This window comes from Panulirus ornatus, chromosome 8, assembly GCF_036320965.1.
Source record: "Panulirus ornatus isolate Po-2019 chromosome 8, ASM3632096v1, whole genome shotgun sequence".
Classification (NCBI taxonomy): domain Eukaryota; kingdom Metazoa; phylum Arthropoda; class Malacostraca; order Decapoda; family Palinuridae; genus Panulirus; species Panulirus ornatus.
The window spans coordinates 2939243-2958343 of NC_092231.1; the positions used below are offsets into that span (position 1 = coordinate 2939243).

General features: G+C 39.5%; 1 protein-coding gene across 1 annotated transcript in view; it reads right to left on the minus strand.

The window, feature by feature from the left end:
* Fntb (Farnesyl transferase beta subunit) overlaps nucleotides 1-19101 on the minus strand; it is a 31970-nt gene that overhangs the window by 1319 nt on the left and 11550 nt on the right. The window contains exons 6-8 of the mRNA XM_071663927.1: nucleotides 15162-15294; nucleotides 9460-9571; nucleotides 4929-5043 (exon numbers count right to left, since the gene is read on the minus strand). Of these exons, the coding sequence (XP_071520028.1) occupies nucleotides 4929-5043; nucleotides 9460-9571; nucleotides 15162-15294 (360 nt within the window). The remainder of the gene's footprint in view (nucleotides 1-4928; nucleotides 5044-9459; nucleotides 9572-15161; nucleotides 15295-19101) is intronic.

The window sequence follows — 19101 nt, forward strand, 5'->3', positions numbered from 1 at the left end:
TGCTGATATTTCACTCATGGGTACAGAGGAAGATAAAGCAAACACAAAAGTACACACAGCCTTGTATTACCCAGAGAAAGGTTACTACTACAATACTGAGTGAACAGCATAGCCTTCATGTACATCTTAATTTTATAACCTTACAAGCAAATGGAATGACTCATTTTCCATTTTTCCTTCATAAACAAAATAATCTATGAACATACTTTACTTGTAACTTTAACAGTTACATTTAGAAAGATACTACATCTGAATTGAAGGATGTGGATGAATGCAGCATTGAATGGTCAGCATCTGAGTGCAAGGGATTATTTGTGGAGAGGTAATTGTTGAAAAAAGGTAAAAAAAGTGTAGGGGACAGGACAGAACTTGAGGGACACCACTACTGATGGAGAAAAGGAGGTTGATCCATCAACAATCACAGAGATAGATTGGCCAAAGAGGAAGGTAGATATGAAGCAGCAAAGTGAGGAAGGGGAGCTTAGAGATGAGACCCTGATGCCAAACCCTGTCAAAAACCTTAGATATGTCATGGGCAATTACATAAGACTCCTCAAAATCTTTCTGGGAAGATGACCAGACATTAGTAAGATAGAAAAATCAAGAATATCACCAGAGGATCCCACCTTACAGAAGCTATACTAGTGATCAGAGAGAAGACAGTGATTTTAAAGATGTTTAAGGATATGGGGGCTGAGGAGGGATCCAGACTTTGGAAATGGTAGATGTTAAAGCAATAGAACTATAGTCAGAATGGTCAACCTTCTTAGGGATGGGATGTATAAATGCATGTTTCCAAGGAGAAGGAAAAGTTTTGGTTTTTACGCAGAAACAGAAAAGACAAGCAAGCACAGGTGCAAGTTCAGATGCATGCTCTTTCAGAACACAGGGATATATGCCATTAGGACCATAAGCCTTGCTTGTGTCCACAGAAAGAAGTACTTTCTGGACAGTCCAAAAAGAGATTATGGGATAGGCATAGGATTAGTAAGAGGAGTATCAGGGGGTGAAAGAATATTAGAGTCATCCAAGGTGGAGTTGGAGGAAAAACAGGAACCAAAGAGAGTAGCTTTGTTAACTGGAAAGGCAGCTATAGTGTGGTGAGAACAAAAAGTGAAGATGAGGTAGAGCGACAGAAGCTGTTGGAGATGCCCTTAGCTAGGGACCAGAAAGACCTATCAGTGGATAATGAGGGGAGGTTATAGCACTTCCCTGGAATAAACATTTTGCCTCACAGATACCGTGCTTGTAGCAATTACAAGCAGTAATAAAAGCTGCATGAGAGCCAGAGGAAGGAGAGTTTCCCAAGACTGATATTCCTGATCCCATGTCTAAATGGCCTCAGAACAGGAATGGTTGAACCATGAAATGGATGAAGAAGTAACCTTGGAGGAAGAGAGGAGCTTCCATTCCTGCAAGAATAACCTATGCTAGAGACAGAAGCATCACCACATGAGAGACAGTAACCTACCCAAGTACCCAAGCAAAGTAAAAAAAGAAGTTACTTAGGTTATTCTAGTCAGTTTTGTTCAGTTGCCAGTATTCACACTTAGAAAGGGCTGCTGGGGGGGGTAGATGCCATTAGAATAGATACATTTATGAGAGCGTGATCAGATGAACCAATTGGGAGCAAGACTGTGTATATACACTGAGATGGACTAGAGGTGAAAGAAAAATCGAGAATATTAGGAGAGTGGTCACAGCGGTCACAAAAATGGGTTGCGTGGGAGATAATTTGCTCTAAATCATTGATAATGGAGAACGTGAAGGCTTTCATCTGTCCACCATCCGCATGGGAGGAATTCAACCATTCCCTATGGTGAACACTGAAATCCCTGAGGTAGAGGATCTCTGCTTGCAGATGAGAGGATGTCACAGTCTCATAGCAGGAGTTTAGACAGTTGAAGGATATAAATTTGTAGAATTAAGAGTGCAGTAGGCAAAATACATGAAAAGTGTGGAAGTAATGAGACTGACCTTGAGCCACATATCAAAGTTTGGAGACTCAAGGCCCCTGAGGCATGCAACAGGTATTCTTATGTTGGAATAAGCACAAACACCATCTTTGAACCAGAAATGTGAGTGGAAGTTATAGTTAGGTATGAAAAAGGGAATAGTGAGAACAACATTAGACAGCTATGTCTCAGAGAGAAGTAATATATTAGGAGAGGTACTAAACAGATGGTGTTCAACTGAGGAGAGGTTACTAAGAGACCACAAATGTTAGTAAAGTGAAAAAAAAAAAAAAATGGATAGTCTCATCGAGAGAGAAAGGTAGTGGAAGGGGCTGATACTACTGCTGCCAGAGCCCTCCCTCTCATTGGCAGCAGAGTCAGGGAGAAACCCAGAGATTCTTAGCACTCATGATGCTGGGGCTTAAGGGCCATAGATCTGACGAACTCTGTCATGATGATACTTATTAATGTATGAGTGGACAGGAATTGGCAAGAGTACTTGTACTTACGTGAAAAAGTAATAACAATAATAATAAACAAGGTCTGATTAGGTGTTTGGCGCTTGTAAGAAGATGGTAGGACTAACCCAGTAGTCCCATTTTGATGAGGTAAAAAGTAAAACCAGCTGTCCTAACATGGAGAGCGCCACTTAAACGCTCCTCAGTCAGGACAGTAGTACCATCCTGGGCGGTTGTTGTCAACAATCTATTACCTAATGGGCTGCTCCAAGGGTAGGGGAGTACAGTATTGTTTTGATACTAAAAAGTTTCATGAAGCTCTCTTAGACATATTATTGTTGAGTTGGTGCATACATTTGCCGTGACTAAAATTATGTCATGGGTTCATCTATTCCCCTAAATACATTTGATGGCTGGTCTAAAAACTACATGATGAAAGGGCAAGCAATGAGTTAGCTCAAAAAGATGGACAAATTTGACAAATGGATGGTGTAACTCAATCTCAACAGAAATCTGAATTTCTGGTAATGCTGTGGATCATTTAACCTCTAATTTGCTATTTGTATACAGACAAAGAATTTTATTATTTATTTACTTATTTTGCTTTGTTGCTGTCTCCCATGTTAGCGAGGTAGCGCAAGGAAACAGACGAAAGAAATGGCCCAACCCACCCACATACACATGTATATACATACACATCCACACAAGCAAATATACATACCTATACATCTCAACGTATACATATATATACACACACAGACTTATACATATATACACATGTACATAATTCATACTGTCTGCCCTTATTCATTCCCATCGCCACCCCGCCACACATGAAATAACAACCCCCTTCCCCCAAATGTGCGAGACATAGCGCTAGGAAAAGACAACAAAGGCCACATTTGTGCACTGAAACCACAGCTCCCTTTCCACATCCAGGCCCCACAGAACTTTCCATGGTTTATCCCAGATGCTTCACATGCCCTGGTTCAATCCATTAACAGCACGCTGACCCCAGTATACCACATCGTTCCAATTCACTCTATTCCTTGCATGCCTTTCACCCTCCTGCATGTTCAGGCCCCAATCACTCAAAATCATTTTTACTCCATCTTTCCACCTCCAATTTGGTCTCCCACTTCTCCTCCTTCCCTCCACCTCTGACACATATATCCTCTTAGTCAATCTTTCCTCAATCATTCTCTCCATGTGACCAAACCATTTCAAAACACCCTCTTCTGCTCTCTCAACCACCTCTTTTTATTACCACACATCTCTCTTACCCTATTATTACTTACTCGATCAAACCACCTCACACCACATTATAAGATTCTTCCAAATTACCTAGGGTGTGAAACACCTAACAGATACACTACCACACTGCAAATCCAATCATGAGTTTTATCTGTTCATTTATGATATGCACCTTTTCCTGCACTGAGACAAAGATGGTATATATAAGACACTTTCCAAACACTTTCATAAATGACCAACTTCACACTTAAAAGTAGTAAATACCTACCAGCAACACTAAATATTTTTACAAACAGTTTTATGTGCCTTTCTGGCTTTCCTATAAATAAAGCAGTCACTATCTGTACCAAACAGCAAAGACTTGGGACAGAATGACAGTTAACTCAGCAAGTGGGAAAGTAGAATGTGAATGAAAATAAAAAGGGGTAAATGTTATATGAAACAATGAATGACACAGAGATGGGGAGAATCAAGAAAAAGTGTGAAGTCTTTGTAGGGTGTGATAAACCACAAAGTTGTTATGTATTAAAAAAAATGGAAATAAGAAACCACCATACAGAGGTGGTTTCTTATTTCCATTTTTTTTAATACATAACAACTTTGTGGTTTATCACACCCTACAAAGACTTCACACTTTTTCTTGATTCTCCCCATCTCTGTGTCATTCATTGTTTCATATAACATTTACCCCTTTTTATTTTCATTCACATTCTACTTTCCCACTTGCTGAGTTAACTGTCATTCTGTCCCAAGTCTTTGCTGTTTGGTACAGATAGTGACTGCTTTATTTATAGGAAAGCCAGAAAGGCACATAAAACTGTTTGTAAAAATATTTAGTGTTGCTGGTAGGTATTTACTACTTTTCTGTATGGTCCTGGAAAATATCCTTCTTGCTGTAAGGATGCCACCCCACAAATGTGGGAAATTGTGTGTATATATATATATATATATATATATATATATATATGGGAGCGGGGGGCTGGAAATCCTCCCCTCTCATTTTTTTTTAAATTTTCCAAAAGAAGGAACAGAGAAGGGGGCCATATGAGGATATTCCCTCAAAGGCCCAGTCCTCTGTTCTTAACGCTACCTTGCTAATGCGGGAAATGGCGAATAGTATGGAAAAAAAAAAAAAAAAAAAAAGAAACCACCATCCAAGGGACAGACAGAGATGCATTAACTTTCCTCACTGCAAACCTTCTCTAGGAGAGAAGGCAACAACTTTAAAAATGTATAAAAAAAAAGTCATTACACAACTTACTAGTTCATTGGAGGGGTCGCCAACTACACACGTCTTGTGTATTGCAGCAGTTGAGAAATGCTGAGCAACAGACATACCACTCAATGTATAGCAAGTGTGATAGAAGTCAGGTCCCCTGTAAATTACACACAAGTCAAGTCTTTTACGTTATACAAATACCCAATGAACTTTTTTTCCTCGTTAACAGAAAAGCATATGGCATATGATAAGTACATATACATTATGTACAAATGTACATGATGTCTAAACACTTCATACAGAAACCTCAAACAGAAAGAGTACCTACAAGTGCCTTCAATGAGATCTTACCAATAGGCACGGCTAGCACTTCATATTGACTATGTATCTTGCTTGATTCACTATACTGTACATTTTTTCACTGCTGCTACACATGTATAATTATCAACATTAGGGTGATCCAGAACTATTTTCAGTTATTCATCAAGGCTTCTTTTGAATGTTTGTGTACTTATTCCATGGAAGAGCTCTCACAAATATTTTTTAAATATCCTCTTTTTATTCTCTAAAGTATTACTGCAGACCTGATTACTCCATTTTTATGTGCTGGGATGCTTTTCACAATATAATTTACAAATGTAACTGAGCATGAATTGGTTGCCTCTTTCCACCATTATATAGACCCTTAATATCTCCAGTATATTTTGACATCTCTAAAGGGATATTTACACACTAAGTTTCGTGCCTCAATTTCAAGGCCATTCGTTCAGCTTAGGTGGCTGAGGTGGCAGCATGAGATAATACCTACCTTGAATTAGTCATCCTCCAGCTATACAAATGATAGCATGTTTTCATGAGTTACCTTGAAAGGAAAAAGAGCTGCTTTTACCCACACTTAGAGGACCAGGAAGATGATCCTGAACTGCTCTTCAATAGTTATCTTCATATTGTATGGAGATGATTTTAAGGTCATCTGACTCTTTCACCAGTGAGAGATGACCAAGATGAAACAGGTTTGTTGAGCAAATGTGAAGGCACCTGCCTGACCTTGACAACATTGCATCTCACTGGTGCAGCTAGTAACTTTACAATCACTTACAGTTCTGCCATTACAAAAAAGAAAATATTTATCAAATCGATAAAACATTAAAGTAATAAGTTATAAATCACAACTCATCTGACACTCAAACTTTATCACCAAACTTTTACATGCACTGCACAGAAACATGTACAATAATTTAAAGCATTGTACTGTAAAAGTTGTGGACAAAATGTAACATGTCTAATCATATAAAATGCACTGCCATATAAGAAGTACGCCTAATTCAGCAGAATATATCTGGGGAAAATGATAATGAATTTCTTAAAAGTGTACCAGCTTCTTCAGGACTGTTATAAATTTTTTGGTGTACATACAAGAAGTAATAACATGTGCAAAATGCAACTCACCTGACACTCAAGCCTTTGTACCAAAGTTTTTAGAGCATTATACAAAAACATCTTGAATATTTCAATGCACTGTTACGGTAAAAGTTGTGGACAAAATATAACATTTCTTGTCATATACTATGCACTGCTATTATACAAACACATCAAATTTAGTAGAATATATCTAGGGAAAATAATGTCAATTTCTTTAAAATGTGTACCAGCTTCCTCATGTGTTACTAAGCCAAGCTTACATTACATTTAAGAAATACCTTAGATTAATAGTTACCCTGTGGTCTTCCTTTCCAGAGGATAAGTGAAATGCATGTTCACTGCTACTGCATAAAGGTAAGGAGGATAAAGGGGAGAGTTCAAATTATAGAAGTAAAAATCTGTTGAGTGTACAAGATAAGTTGCATGCGAAAATTACACTGGTGATCAGAGAGAAGACTGTGATTTTCATGGTGTTTAAGGATATGGGAGTTGAGGAAGGATTCAGGGACTTTGGAAATGGGAGATGTCAAAACACTAAGATGATAGTCGGAGGAGTCAGAACAGTCACCCTTTTTAAGGATGGGATGTATCAATGCATACTTCCAAGGAAAATGAAATGAAACAGATGAGCAAGCACAAATGCAAGTTCAGAGGCACACTCTTTCAGTACACAGGGATTGATGCTATCAGGACTATAAGCAGTGCTTGTGTCCAGAGAAAGAAGTGCTTTTCAGACAGTCCAAAAAGAGATTACAGGAGGAGGCATAGGATTAGGAAGAGGAGCATGGCGGGTGAAAGAATGTTAAAAGTCCTCCAAGGTGAATTTAGAGTAGAAACAGGAACCAAAGCAAGTTGCTTTATCTATGGAAGAGACAGCTATAGTACCATCAAAACAGAAAAGTGAAGGGAAGGTAGAGCGACAAAAGTTGCTAGAGATGTCTTTAGCTAAAGACCAGAAAGACCTATCAGTGGATGACTAAGATGCTATCACACTTCCACTGAATAAAGGAAGACTTAGCCTCATGGATAATGGGCTTGCAGTGATTACAGGCAGTGATAAAAGCAGAATGGGAGCCAAAGGAAGAAGAGTTTATCCAAGCCCAATAAGCCCAGTCCCTTGCCTGAATCACCTCAGAATAGGAACAGTTGAACCATGGACTGGATGAAGAGGTTGTCTTGGAGGAAGAGGTGATAAATACTTCCATTACTGGAACAATAACCTCTGCTGTGCATTTGGCAGAGGCAGAAGCATCACCATATGAGACAATAATTCATCCAAGGAAAGTCAGAAAAGATGTTACGTAAGTTATTTCAGTCAGCTCTGTTCAGGTGCCAGTATTTACACTTAGAAGGGGCTGCTGGGGTGGGAGGTGCCATTCAAATAGATACAAGTATGAGAGTGTGATCAGATGAACCAGTTGGGGGTGAGATTAAGTATTTACAGCTGGATGGACTAGAGGTGAAAAACAAATCCAGAATATTAGGAGTGATCACTGCGGTCACGAATATTGGCAGGGTGGGAGATAATTTGCTCCAAATCATTGAGAATGGAGAATGTGTGGACTTCAATCCCTCCACCATCTATATGGGAGAAATCCAACTATTCTCTATGGTGATCACTGAAATACCCAAGGTAGAGGATCTCAGCATGTGAGTGAGAGGATGTCACAGTTTCATTGCAGGAGTTTAGATAGTCAAAGAAGGATATAAAATTCGTGGAATTATGAGAACGATAGGCGAAACAGAGGAAAAGTGTGGAAGTAGGGAGACAGACCTCGAGCCACATAACATCAAAGTCTGGAGACTCAAGGTCCTTGAGACATGCAACAGGTGTGTTGACGTTGGGGTATAAGTCTGTTAAGGATACTAGAAAAAGTGTATGCAAGACTGTTGATGGACAGAGAGATGGAAATGGCTCAATGAAGAATAAGTGAGAAGCAAAGGGTTTTATGAATGGTTGTGGATGCATAAACCAGATTTTTACAGTGAGAATGACTGTGGAAAAGTATCTGGAGAAAGCATTAGATAGAGCTGACTAAGATGCTTTAAGGTATGTGTTAAGTATATATGGGGTTGGAAAGAACTCTAGGATGGTGTGATAGTAAATGCATGTGTAAGAGTAGATGGAGAGTTGAATGGTGTGAGGCACAGCTGTCATTGTGGCTCTTTAACATATATATGTATGGTTGGAGTGATAAAATAGATGAAAGCAAAACAAGGGAAAAGGGGTGTAGAGATGAGTGTGGTAGTGAGGTATGGTAACTAGCAAGAAGCCTGTTTGCGGATGATGCTGTGTTGTTTACTGAGACTGAAGAGGAGTTGCAGAAGGCTGTAGTTGTTTCATGACCTGTGTATGCATTGGCAACTGAAGGTAAATGGTGCTTAGAAGGTAACAGAAGTACTTAAAGTACTTGGGAACTCTTTTGGATAAGTTTGGTGATATGGAAGGAGAGATAAGGGGGATATCAGTACAGGGTAGAGGAGTCATTGAGTCCATTAACAGAATAAGGAAGGGTAGATAGTGCAAGTATGGAAGTGAAGAAAGGTCTAAGGGACAGCACAATCCTCCTGACCCAGACCTATGTAGCCAAAACATGGACATGGGATGAGCCACAAAGGTAAAAATCAAGGCTGTGGAAATGAACTATTAGAGAGGATTACGTGTATGACTAGATGGAATTAAGAAAGAAATGAGAGGGTGTGTAAGGGATTTGGTACAGCAAGGAATACAACGGGAATTAACTGTGGAGAAACAGTGGTTATGTGGAAAGAATGAAGGAGTTTTACAAGGAGAATGTATAATAGAATGATTAAGGGGTCAGTGTAAAAGGAAGAACACCTCTGACATGGGGAAACAGAATGGAAGAGTACTGGTAGGAAAGAAATGGGGAGGAATGTGTGGAATGGTGTATACGAGGGAGGTATGTAAGGACAGGGATAAGTGGACACTCATGCTGGGGTTACACCCTTTATGGGAGATCCTAGAGGGAATGGGCATAAGAGATATTGATATTAAGTTAAACAGTGTACATAGAAACTGCACAGTTATCACAGAACCAGCTATCATATTCAGCTAAACCCTTTTATCTTGGATACTGTTGCCCCATCATATGCTGAGTTTCTTTTAACAAATAGTATCAGTAATACTTACTTTCCAGGTTTGTCAATGAGACCACCTCGAATATGCTGACAGCATATAAGTAAGTATTCCTGAAGTGCTTCCTGCTGAAACATCCAGTGCTCAGCACTGATATTCACTGCATCTGAAAAAATAAATTGTTGTCTGTAAGTGACTTGGGAAAATAAACACAAGACAGTAAGGGCAGAAACAATGGGCAATGTAAAAGTCATCATGAATGGTTTTTACTACACAAACAGAGTTGACAAATTGAGGCAAACATCCGGCAAGACTAAAGACACATTATTTTACATTCTGTCCTGTCCCTTGCACTTTTTCTCCTTTTTTTAACAATTTCCTCTACTCCACAAATAATCCAATGCACTCATATGGTGACGACTCAACATCCTTTAATTCTATTCCTTCTTCTCTCACTCGATCTTCATCTTATCCTGACACAACTTCCTCAATAAACTAAGACTTGGACAGGATATCTCAGTTGGGTACACAAAATCTTAAGTTTAATGCTTCCAAGACCCAATCTCTACCCACTTCTCTATCAAAAACTCCTCAAAACTCTTGTCTCTCCTTTGACAGTTCTGGAATTCCTCTTCTTGACTCAATGAATATACTTGGCATTCCTGTAACATCCACTCTCTCTTAGAAACCCCACAACACAGGAATAGCTACGTCTGCCTCAAAGAAACTGGGTGTCCTGTTTAGATGTCAAAACTTCTCTTCTGAACAGTAGTTCCGTTTATATGAGGGATTGACTGATTCTTGTATGGAGTACTGCTCTCACATTTGGGGTAGTTCTAGCTCTGTATCCTTAATCAACAAAGTCAAGTTGAAAGCAGTCTGCCTTATAAACTGTCCCAGGCTAACATCCATATTGACCATCTTGCCCTATGCTGCAATGTTAGTTCACTTTCCCTCTTCTATAGGTATTACTTTGGTTTTTGCTCCTGACAGCTTGCTGCTTGTGTGCCCCCACCACTGGCTGGACCACAAAATACTTGACAAGCTACTGCTTCAAACGATTACTGTGTGGCCATTGGTAACTCAAGGGTGAGCTGTTTTGATACCTGCTTCTTTTCCTACACGTTGAAGCTTTGGAACTCACTACTTTCTCATGTGTTTCCCAATAATTATGACCTGGCACATTTCAAGACAGGTCTTTCACTTTCTCAAAAATTTGTCAATACTTTCCCTTGTCTTTTCTTTTTGTTTCATAATTCTCTCTATATTTCAATTAAGGCTGGCCCTTAATTGAAATACATAGAGCAGAAGAGTGTGTGTTAAAATGGTTTGGACATATGGAGGGTGTGGTGAAATGGTATGGACACATGAAGAGAATGAGTGAGGAAAGATTGACAATGAAGATATATGTGTCCGAGGTGTAGGGAACAAGGAGAAGCGGGAGATCAAATTGGAGTTGGAAGGATGGATTGAAAAAGATTTTGAGCGATTGGGGCCTGAACATACAGGAGGGTGAGAGGTGTGGAAGGAATAGAGTGAACTGGAACAATGCGGTGTACCGGGGTCAACATGCTGTGAAGCGTCTGGGGTAAACCATGGAAAGGTCTGTGGGGCCTGGGAGTGGATAGGGAGCTGTGATTTTGGTGCATTACACATAACAGCTGGAGACTGAGTGTGAATGAATGTGACCTTTTTTGTCTGTTTTCCTGGCACTACCTCACTGAAGCAGGGGGCAGTGATGCTGTTTCCTGTGGGGTGGGTTAGTGCCAGGAATGGATGAAGGCAAGCAAGTATGAATATGTACATGTGTACATATGTATTTGTCTGTGTATGTTTAAGTGCATATTTGGGCTTTTATGTATATATTTGTGTATATGAGTGGATGGGCCATTCTTCGTCTGTTTCCTGGCGCTACCTCACTGATGAAGGAAACAGCAATTATGTATAATAAAATAGTAAATAATACATACATATAAATCTATTTATTCATTCATTATACTTTGTCGCTGTATCCCGCATTAGCAAGGTAGCGCAAGGAAACAGACGAAAGAATGGCCCAACCCACCCACATACACATGCATGTACATATACATGTCCACACATGCACATATACATACATATACACTTCAATGTATACATATATATATACATACACAGACATATACATACATACACATGTACAACAACTGACTCCCTTCCCATGCTGTCTCATCCCCTACAAACTGAATACTCCAAGACTCTGGCATTTACCACCCTTACCACCCCATTCATAAACAAATTAAACAACCATGTCGACATCACACACCCCTGCTGCAGACCAACCTTCACTTTTCACTATCAACTCCTCCTACTCCAACTCTTGCCTTACATCCTTGATAAAAACTTCTCTCTGTATATATTTGTGAGACTTTCCACAAGACATCTCTATCAACCCTGCCATATACTTTCTCCGGATCCATAAATGTCACATACAAATCCATATGTTTCTCAAAGCATTTCTGACATTCTTCAATGCAGGCACCTGACCCACAGTTATGAGATCACACTGCTCTATTCCAGTATGATGCTCTGTGCATGCTCTCACTTTCTCATACAACTTACCAAGTACTCTTGGCAAACTTATACATCTGTAGTTTGAACACTTACCTTTATCCCAATTGCCTTTAAACAGTGGCATTATACATTCATTCTGCTAGTCCTCAGGCTCCTCACCATGATCCATTCATATGTTGAAAATTATAACTATCAAATCAATAGCACAGTCAACCCTTTCTTAATATATTCAGTGGCAGTACCATCCACTCCAGCCATCTTTTCATCCTTTGTATGGCTTTCGCCATCTCTTCTTTCTTCACCAAACCACTCTCCATTACTCACTCACTTTGGATATTACTCCATCCCAAACACTCTATATTTGCCACCCTATCATCAAACACATTCAACAGTCCTTCAGAATACTCCCTCAATCTCCTCCTCACTTCATGACTATCTGTTATCACTTCTCCTTTTGCACCCTTCACCGATAATTCTATTTGTTTTCTTGTTTTTAACTCATTTTTAACTTCCTTCCAAAACATCTTTATATATTTTTTCATACTCAATCTCCATTTCCTGCATTAGTAAGTTAGTGTTAGGAACGTATGAAGAAAAGCTAAATCTGCTAACATCCATTCTCTAAGCACTCTTGTATAATGCACCGAAACCACAGCTCCCTATCCACAACCAGGCCCCACAGACCTTTCCATGGTTTACCCCGAAAAGCATTATTCCATTTCATTTCATTCCTTGCATGCTTTTTACACACCTGCATGTTTGGGCCCCATCACTAAAAATCTTTTTCACTCTATCCTTCCATCTCCACTTGCTACAGATTTCTCACTGCTTCAAGCAGATTTCCTCCCACACCATATCTTCTTAAGACCTTCCACAAGGCATCTCTATCAACCCTGTCATTTGTTTTCTCCACATCCCTAGATGTCACATATATTCATTAGTTTGTATAGTAAACCCTCGATTTAATGGACTAATAGGGGGAGGGGATGTTTGCTACTGCCGAAATTCCGTTGAATCAAATATAACCTATGTGCCATTTTTAATACATTATACAGTAACACAATATAGAGTTCACACACTTTCTTTTCACTCCTCTATCACTTGATGCCATTTTGACTGTAAGGACTGGGAAATTATTTAATCAGTAAAGTCATAATTCTCTGTATACAGCCTGACCACATGATAGCTTGAGGCAGACTGATACAGTAATGGGGGCAGGTTCAAGTATGAAAGCACAGAAGTTGGTGACTGAGTTTGGAAGGGTGTGTGAAAGGAGGAAATTGAAGTAAATGTAAATAAAAGTGAGGTTATCAGGTCTGGCAGAGATGAGGGACTAGTTCATTTGGGTGTGAGTTTGAGAAGAAAAATTGGAGGAAGTGAAGTGTTTTAGATAACTGGGAGTAGACATGGCAGTGAATGAAGCCACGGAAGTGGAAGTGAGCCAGAGGCTGGGTGAGGTAGCATATGTTGTGACAGCACTGAAGAATGTGTAGAAATAGAGATCATTATCTGGGAGAGCAAAAATGGGTATATGTGAAGATTTAGTAGTCCCAATACTATAGCAGTCCCTACATTATTATTAGGATGTAAAGCATGTGCTATAGAAAAGACTGTGCAAAGGAGGGTGGGTGTGTTGAAAATGAAGTGTCTGAGTACAATATGTGTGTGTGAGGTGGTTTGATAGAGTATGTAATGAAAGGGTAAGGAAGACATATGGAAATAAAAAGTGTAGTTGAGAGCTGAAGAATGTGTTCTAAAATGGTCTGGATATACAGAGATAATCAGTGAGGAAAGGTTGACAAAGAGAGTATGAGTCAGAAAAGGAGGGAACAAAGTGAACGAGGAGATGAAACTGGAGATAGAAGGATGGAGCGAAATAGATTTTGAGCAACTTGGGCCTGAACATGCAGGAGGGTGAAAGGCATGTATGGGATACAGCGAACTGGAACGATGTGGTATACAGAGGTCAATGTGCTGTCAATGGACTGTATCAGGGGATGAAGCATCCAGGGTAAATCATGGAAAGGTCTGTGGGGCTGACTGTGGTTTCAGTGCATTTTACATGACAGCTTGGGAATCACTGCGAGCAGATGCAGCTTTTCTTCATCTGCTCCTGGAGCTACCTGGCTAACATGGGAAATGGCAATCAAGTATGAAAAAAAATAGTATGCAGACTGTCATCTAGTATATATATAATCAAAGACGAGTGAAAGAATTTTATGCATGGCTATTACAACCTCCTCTGTCAAACTACTTAATATCAACTAATGCTTTCCAAACAGAGGGCTACTGAAATAAAAGTTTACGAGCAGCTGTAATCAGGCTCCCTAAATATAGTTCACACTTAATCAGAATGATGTTCAATATAACCCTAACAGGCCTATTATAAATAGTATTTTGCAGATGCCAATTAGTTAACTGATACATCTCTAAAATTCTTTCAATCCATCCATCCATCTACTGGTGTTCCCCTCCTTCTTACTCCCTCCACTTGTGATATATAGATCCTCTTTTTCAATGTTTCTTCAATCCTCCACCTCGTATATCCAAACTATTTCAGCACACCCTCGTCAGCCTTCTCAACCAGACTGTGCTAACTAACTACTACCCTATTCCTTTCACAATTAACCCTCCTCACACCATATGCTATCTTCTGGCATTTCATTTCCAATGAATCAATCCTGTTCCATTCTTTTTCATTCATGACTCTAAACATCCATTCAGCTCCACTGGGATTACTTATATCTTCAAAAAGAAACAATCAATAGTCTAAAAACTCTAATATACAACTAGAAATTACCACACTGCACAGAGCTATAAGTAACATGGCTGTATACATCTTAACACTTCACATTCTCCTTCAGAGATTGCCCTTCCCACTTTCTACCAACATTGCACTTCAATTCAAATTTGCTCCTTTCCCTTAAACTACCTTCCTTCCATACCTACAGCTTTTCCCTTGTGTATACTTGTTAAAACTAAACTAATTTTCAGAAAGACTTACTTCTATTTAAACAGGTAAATGAATAACTTATGCAGTTGTCAAATCAATATGCAGAATTCCTAGGCAAGTGTCCTGGGTATTCCTAAGCGGTCTTCAACACTAAGTGAAGAGATGGTCAGTAATCAAATTGGCTGGGGGATCCTGCATGTTTATTTTTGTCCTACGAGAGTAAAATATGAAAGGAAAAAAGGTATCTTACCTTCCTGACTAAGAAGCATATGTACAACTGGGAATAATCCTCCTTGCCAAAAAGAGTAGCAACCATCCACCAATTTGTTGGTACGACCCTGAAAACCACCCTCAAGACGCATCTGACGGTTTGCTGCCCATCTCTGGATAAAGAAAAGTGTTCTATAGAAAACTGATATACAGCCAAAGATTATCACTCTTCCACATTCTGCCACAAACTGAAATATCTCTGGAATAAAAAAAATAATGACAAATTGAGAAAAAGAAAAAAAGGATATTCATTCTGATATCAGAGGAGATCAGATATAGAAACCTACTCTAATCAAACAGAACAGCTTTTTCAGTCAGAGAGATGCATAAGGACCTTCTCATCTATATCATTATAGACTGTAGGTCAAGCTGCAATTGATTTGGCACTATGTAACTGATTCAAAGCTTCTATGAATGTCTAAAGTTACACTCACCATTGTTGTTATAAGTTTTCAATAATGGTAAAGTGAGAGTTTATCAATCAAGAGAGAATTCAAATAAAACATAACATAAAATCAGCATACATGTGCCCACATGTTTCTGATGAGTTGTAAAAGTCAGTGAGATAAAATATACCATAAATTAGCAACTTTCAATGTGAATGCAAACAAATGTAATGAAGTATGTTGAAGAATATGAAATTTCAGTTAGGAGAATATTGCTGGAAAGGGTAAACATTTTCTTAACTAAAATTTCCATGTCAGAAAGACATGAATGCCCCTACTGTTTATGTTTGTCATTTTCCATATCAAGGAGATATCACCAGAAACAGATGAAGAATGGCTTTATTTGCTCACATCTACTCTCTATCATGTATAATGCACCAAAAGCACAGCCGCTTTCCACAACCAAGCCCCAAAGACCATTCAGTGGTTTCCATCAACCACTTCATATGCCTTAGCATACAAAACATTGTTCCTATTCACTCTATCCTTTGCATAACTAACATCCTTCTACTTCTTCAAGCCCCAACCACCCAAAGCATATTTCATTCCATCCTTCCACCTCCTTGGTGATGTGTATGCCCTCTTACTCACCCTGTCCTCACTCATCCTTTCCACATGTCCTTACCATTTCAGCACACCTTCTTCAGCTTTCTCATAAAAACTCTTCTTACAAACACACCTCTCTTTTACTCTATCATTTCCTCTTTGATCAACCCTCCTCACACATCTTGTCCTCAAACATTTAAATTTCAACACATCCATCCTCTTCTGTAAAGTTTTATTCAAGGCCCATATAGGTGATGTCCTAAGTGTAAATAGGAGTGTGTGACTCACGTATGTCAGTGGGGTTGCTGAAGTGTTACACAGGGGCAGATGTTTTATTTCTAATTGGGTAAATTATGGTTTTCAAGGGAGGGGGGTCTACTTGGGGTTAAAAGGGTGACTGAATGCTTGGATTCATGTCTACCTGGGGTTAAAAAGGTGACTGAAGACCTCCATGGAGTTGCAAATATTTTCTCTGTGAAATATGGTTCCAACTGTGTATTCTATTGCTGCATGTTTGTTGTTGTTACAGAGGTGAGAGGGTGTTGTGATATGATTATGAATTTGTCTAAGTATATAATGGATTTGTATGTAGCATTTATGGATCTGGAGAAGGCATATGATAGAGTTGATAGAGATGCTCTGTGGAAGGTATTAAGAATATATGGTGTGGGAGGCAAGTTGTTAGAAGCAGTGAAAAGTTTTTATCGAGGATGTAAGGCATGTGTACGTGTAGGAAGAGAGGAAAGTGATTGGTTCTCAGTGAATGTAGGTTTGCGGCAGGGGTGTGTGATGTCTCCATGATTGTTTAATTTGTTTATGGATGGGGTTGTTAGGGAGGTGAATGCAAGAGTTTTGGAAAGAGGGGCAAGTATGAAGTCTGTTGGGGATGAGAGAGCTTGGGAAGTGAGTCAGTTGTTGTTCGCTGATGATACAGCGCTGGTGGCTGATTCATGTGAGAAACTGCACAAGCTGGTGACTGAGTTTGGTAAAGTGTGTGAAAGAAGAAAGTTAAGAGTAAATGTGAATAAGAGCAAGGTTATTAGGTACAGTAGGGTTGAGGGTCAAGTCACTTGGGAGGTAAGTTTGAATGGAGAAAAACTGGAGGAAGTAAAGTGTTTTAGATATCTGGGAGTGGATCTGGCAGCAGATGGAACCATGGAAGCGGAAGTGGATCATAGGGTGGGGGAGGGGGCAAAAATCCTGGGAGCCTTGAAGAATGTGTGGAAGTCGAGAACATTATCTCGGAAAGCAAAAATGGGTATGTTTGAAGGAATAGTGGTTCCAACAATGTTGTATGGTTGTGAGGCGCGGGCTATGGATAGAGTTGTGCGCAGGAGGATGGATGTGCTGGAAATGAGATGTTTGAGGACAATGTGTGGTGTGAGGTGGTTTGATCGAGTAAGTAACGTAAGGGTAAGAGAGATGTGTGGAAATAAAAAGAGCGTGGTTGAGAGAGCAGAAGAGGGTGTTTTGAAATGGTTTGGGCACATGGAGAGAATGAGTGAGGAAAGATTGACCAAGAGGATATATGTGTCGGAGGTGGAGGGAACGAGGAGAAGTGGGAGACCAAATTGGAGGTGGAAAGATGGAGTGAAAAAGATTTTGTGTGATCGGGGCCTGAACATGCAGGAGGGTGAAAAAAGGGCAAGGAATAGAGTGAATTAGATCGATGTGGTATACCGGAGTTGACGTGCTGTCAGTGGATTGAATCAGGGCATGTGAAGCGTCTGGGGTAAACCATGGAAAGCTGTGTAGGTATGTATATTTGCGTGTGTGGACGTATGTATGTACATGTGTATGGGGGTGGGTTGGGCCATTTCTTTCGTCTGTTTCCTTGCGCTACCTCGCAAACGCAGGAAACAGCGACAAAGCAAAAAAAAAATAAAAAAAATAAAAAAATATAAGGATGTATGTAGGTCATCTAAGTATGAAAGGAGTATGCAGGAACAGACTGAAGCGGACTGGAGAAATAACTGCTCCAAGTGAAACTGTTGTAGAGTCTAAGGGTTCTTGAAGTGAAGCCTTTCAAATGACTCCAGCATGGTGGTCATCAATGAAGCTGGTCAGACAGTTTTTGTTATTGTTGTGGAGGGTTAAAATGTGTCAGAGACAGTGTCAAATGCTATTTTGATGTCAACTGCCACTAGTACAGTATTGTGCTGAACTGGGATTGTGGTAGTCTGAAGCTATCTAGGATATATTGTGTGAAGTTCATAGTGTGGTAGTGGACTAGTTTGGCCTGAAGTCATGTATATGTGAGAGTAAGATACTTTGCTTGATTCTGTTGTGGTTCAGTTTTTCATATAGTTTGGACACAGAAGACAGAAATGATACATGGTGGTAAGAGGAGGGGGATTTGGGTGCTTTGGAGGGCTTCAAGACTGGTATTATGTTGGCAAGATTTTGGATGTTAAGGATTTTATTGTGAAGCCATGAGTGGTTGAAGATATCATTAACTACTTGGACTGCAATTGGACTAGTGTTTTACAGGAAAGTTTGCTGTGTTGATACGTCCCTTGGGATAAGGGAGAAAGAGTACTGCCCATGTAGTCCCTTCACGTTAGAAACAGCAACTAACAGGGGTGGTAGAAAGCTAACAGGGGTGGTAGAAAGTTCTGGAAATCATCCCCTCCTCTATTACTTCCTAAAAAAGAAAAAAATCTAAAGGAGGATTTTTCTCCTCTAAGGCTCTGTCATCTGCTCTTGACTACTTTGCTCACACAGGAAATGGCAAACATCCATGAAAGAAGAAAAAGAAAATTCTAGACACTGAAGCACATAATTCTAAGGCTATACAAATCAACTTCTCAAAAGTTATACATCATTTGTTATTAATGCCAGTTCACATTACAAAATATATAATGACATTCATTGCTTTAAAATTTTTGTGCACATTGTTATACAGCAGTGAAGCAACAAAAATAAAAG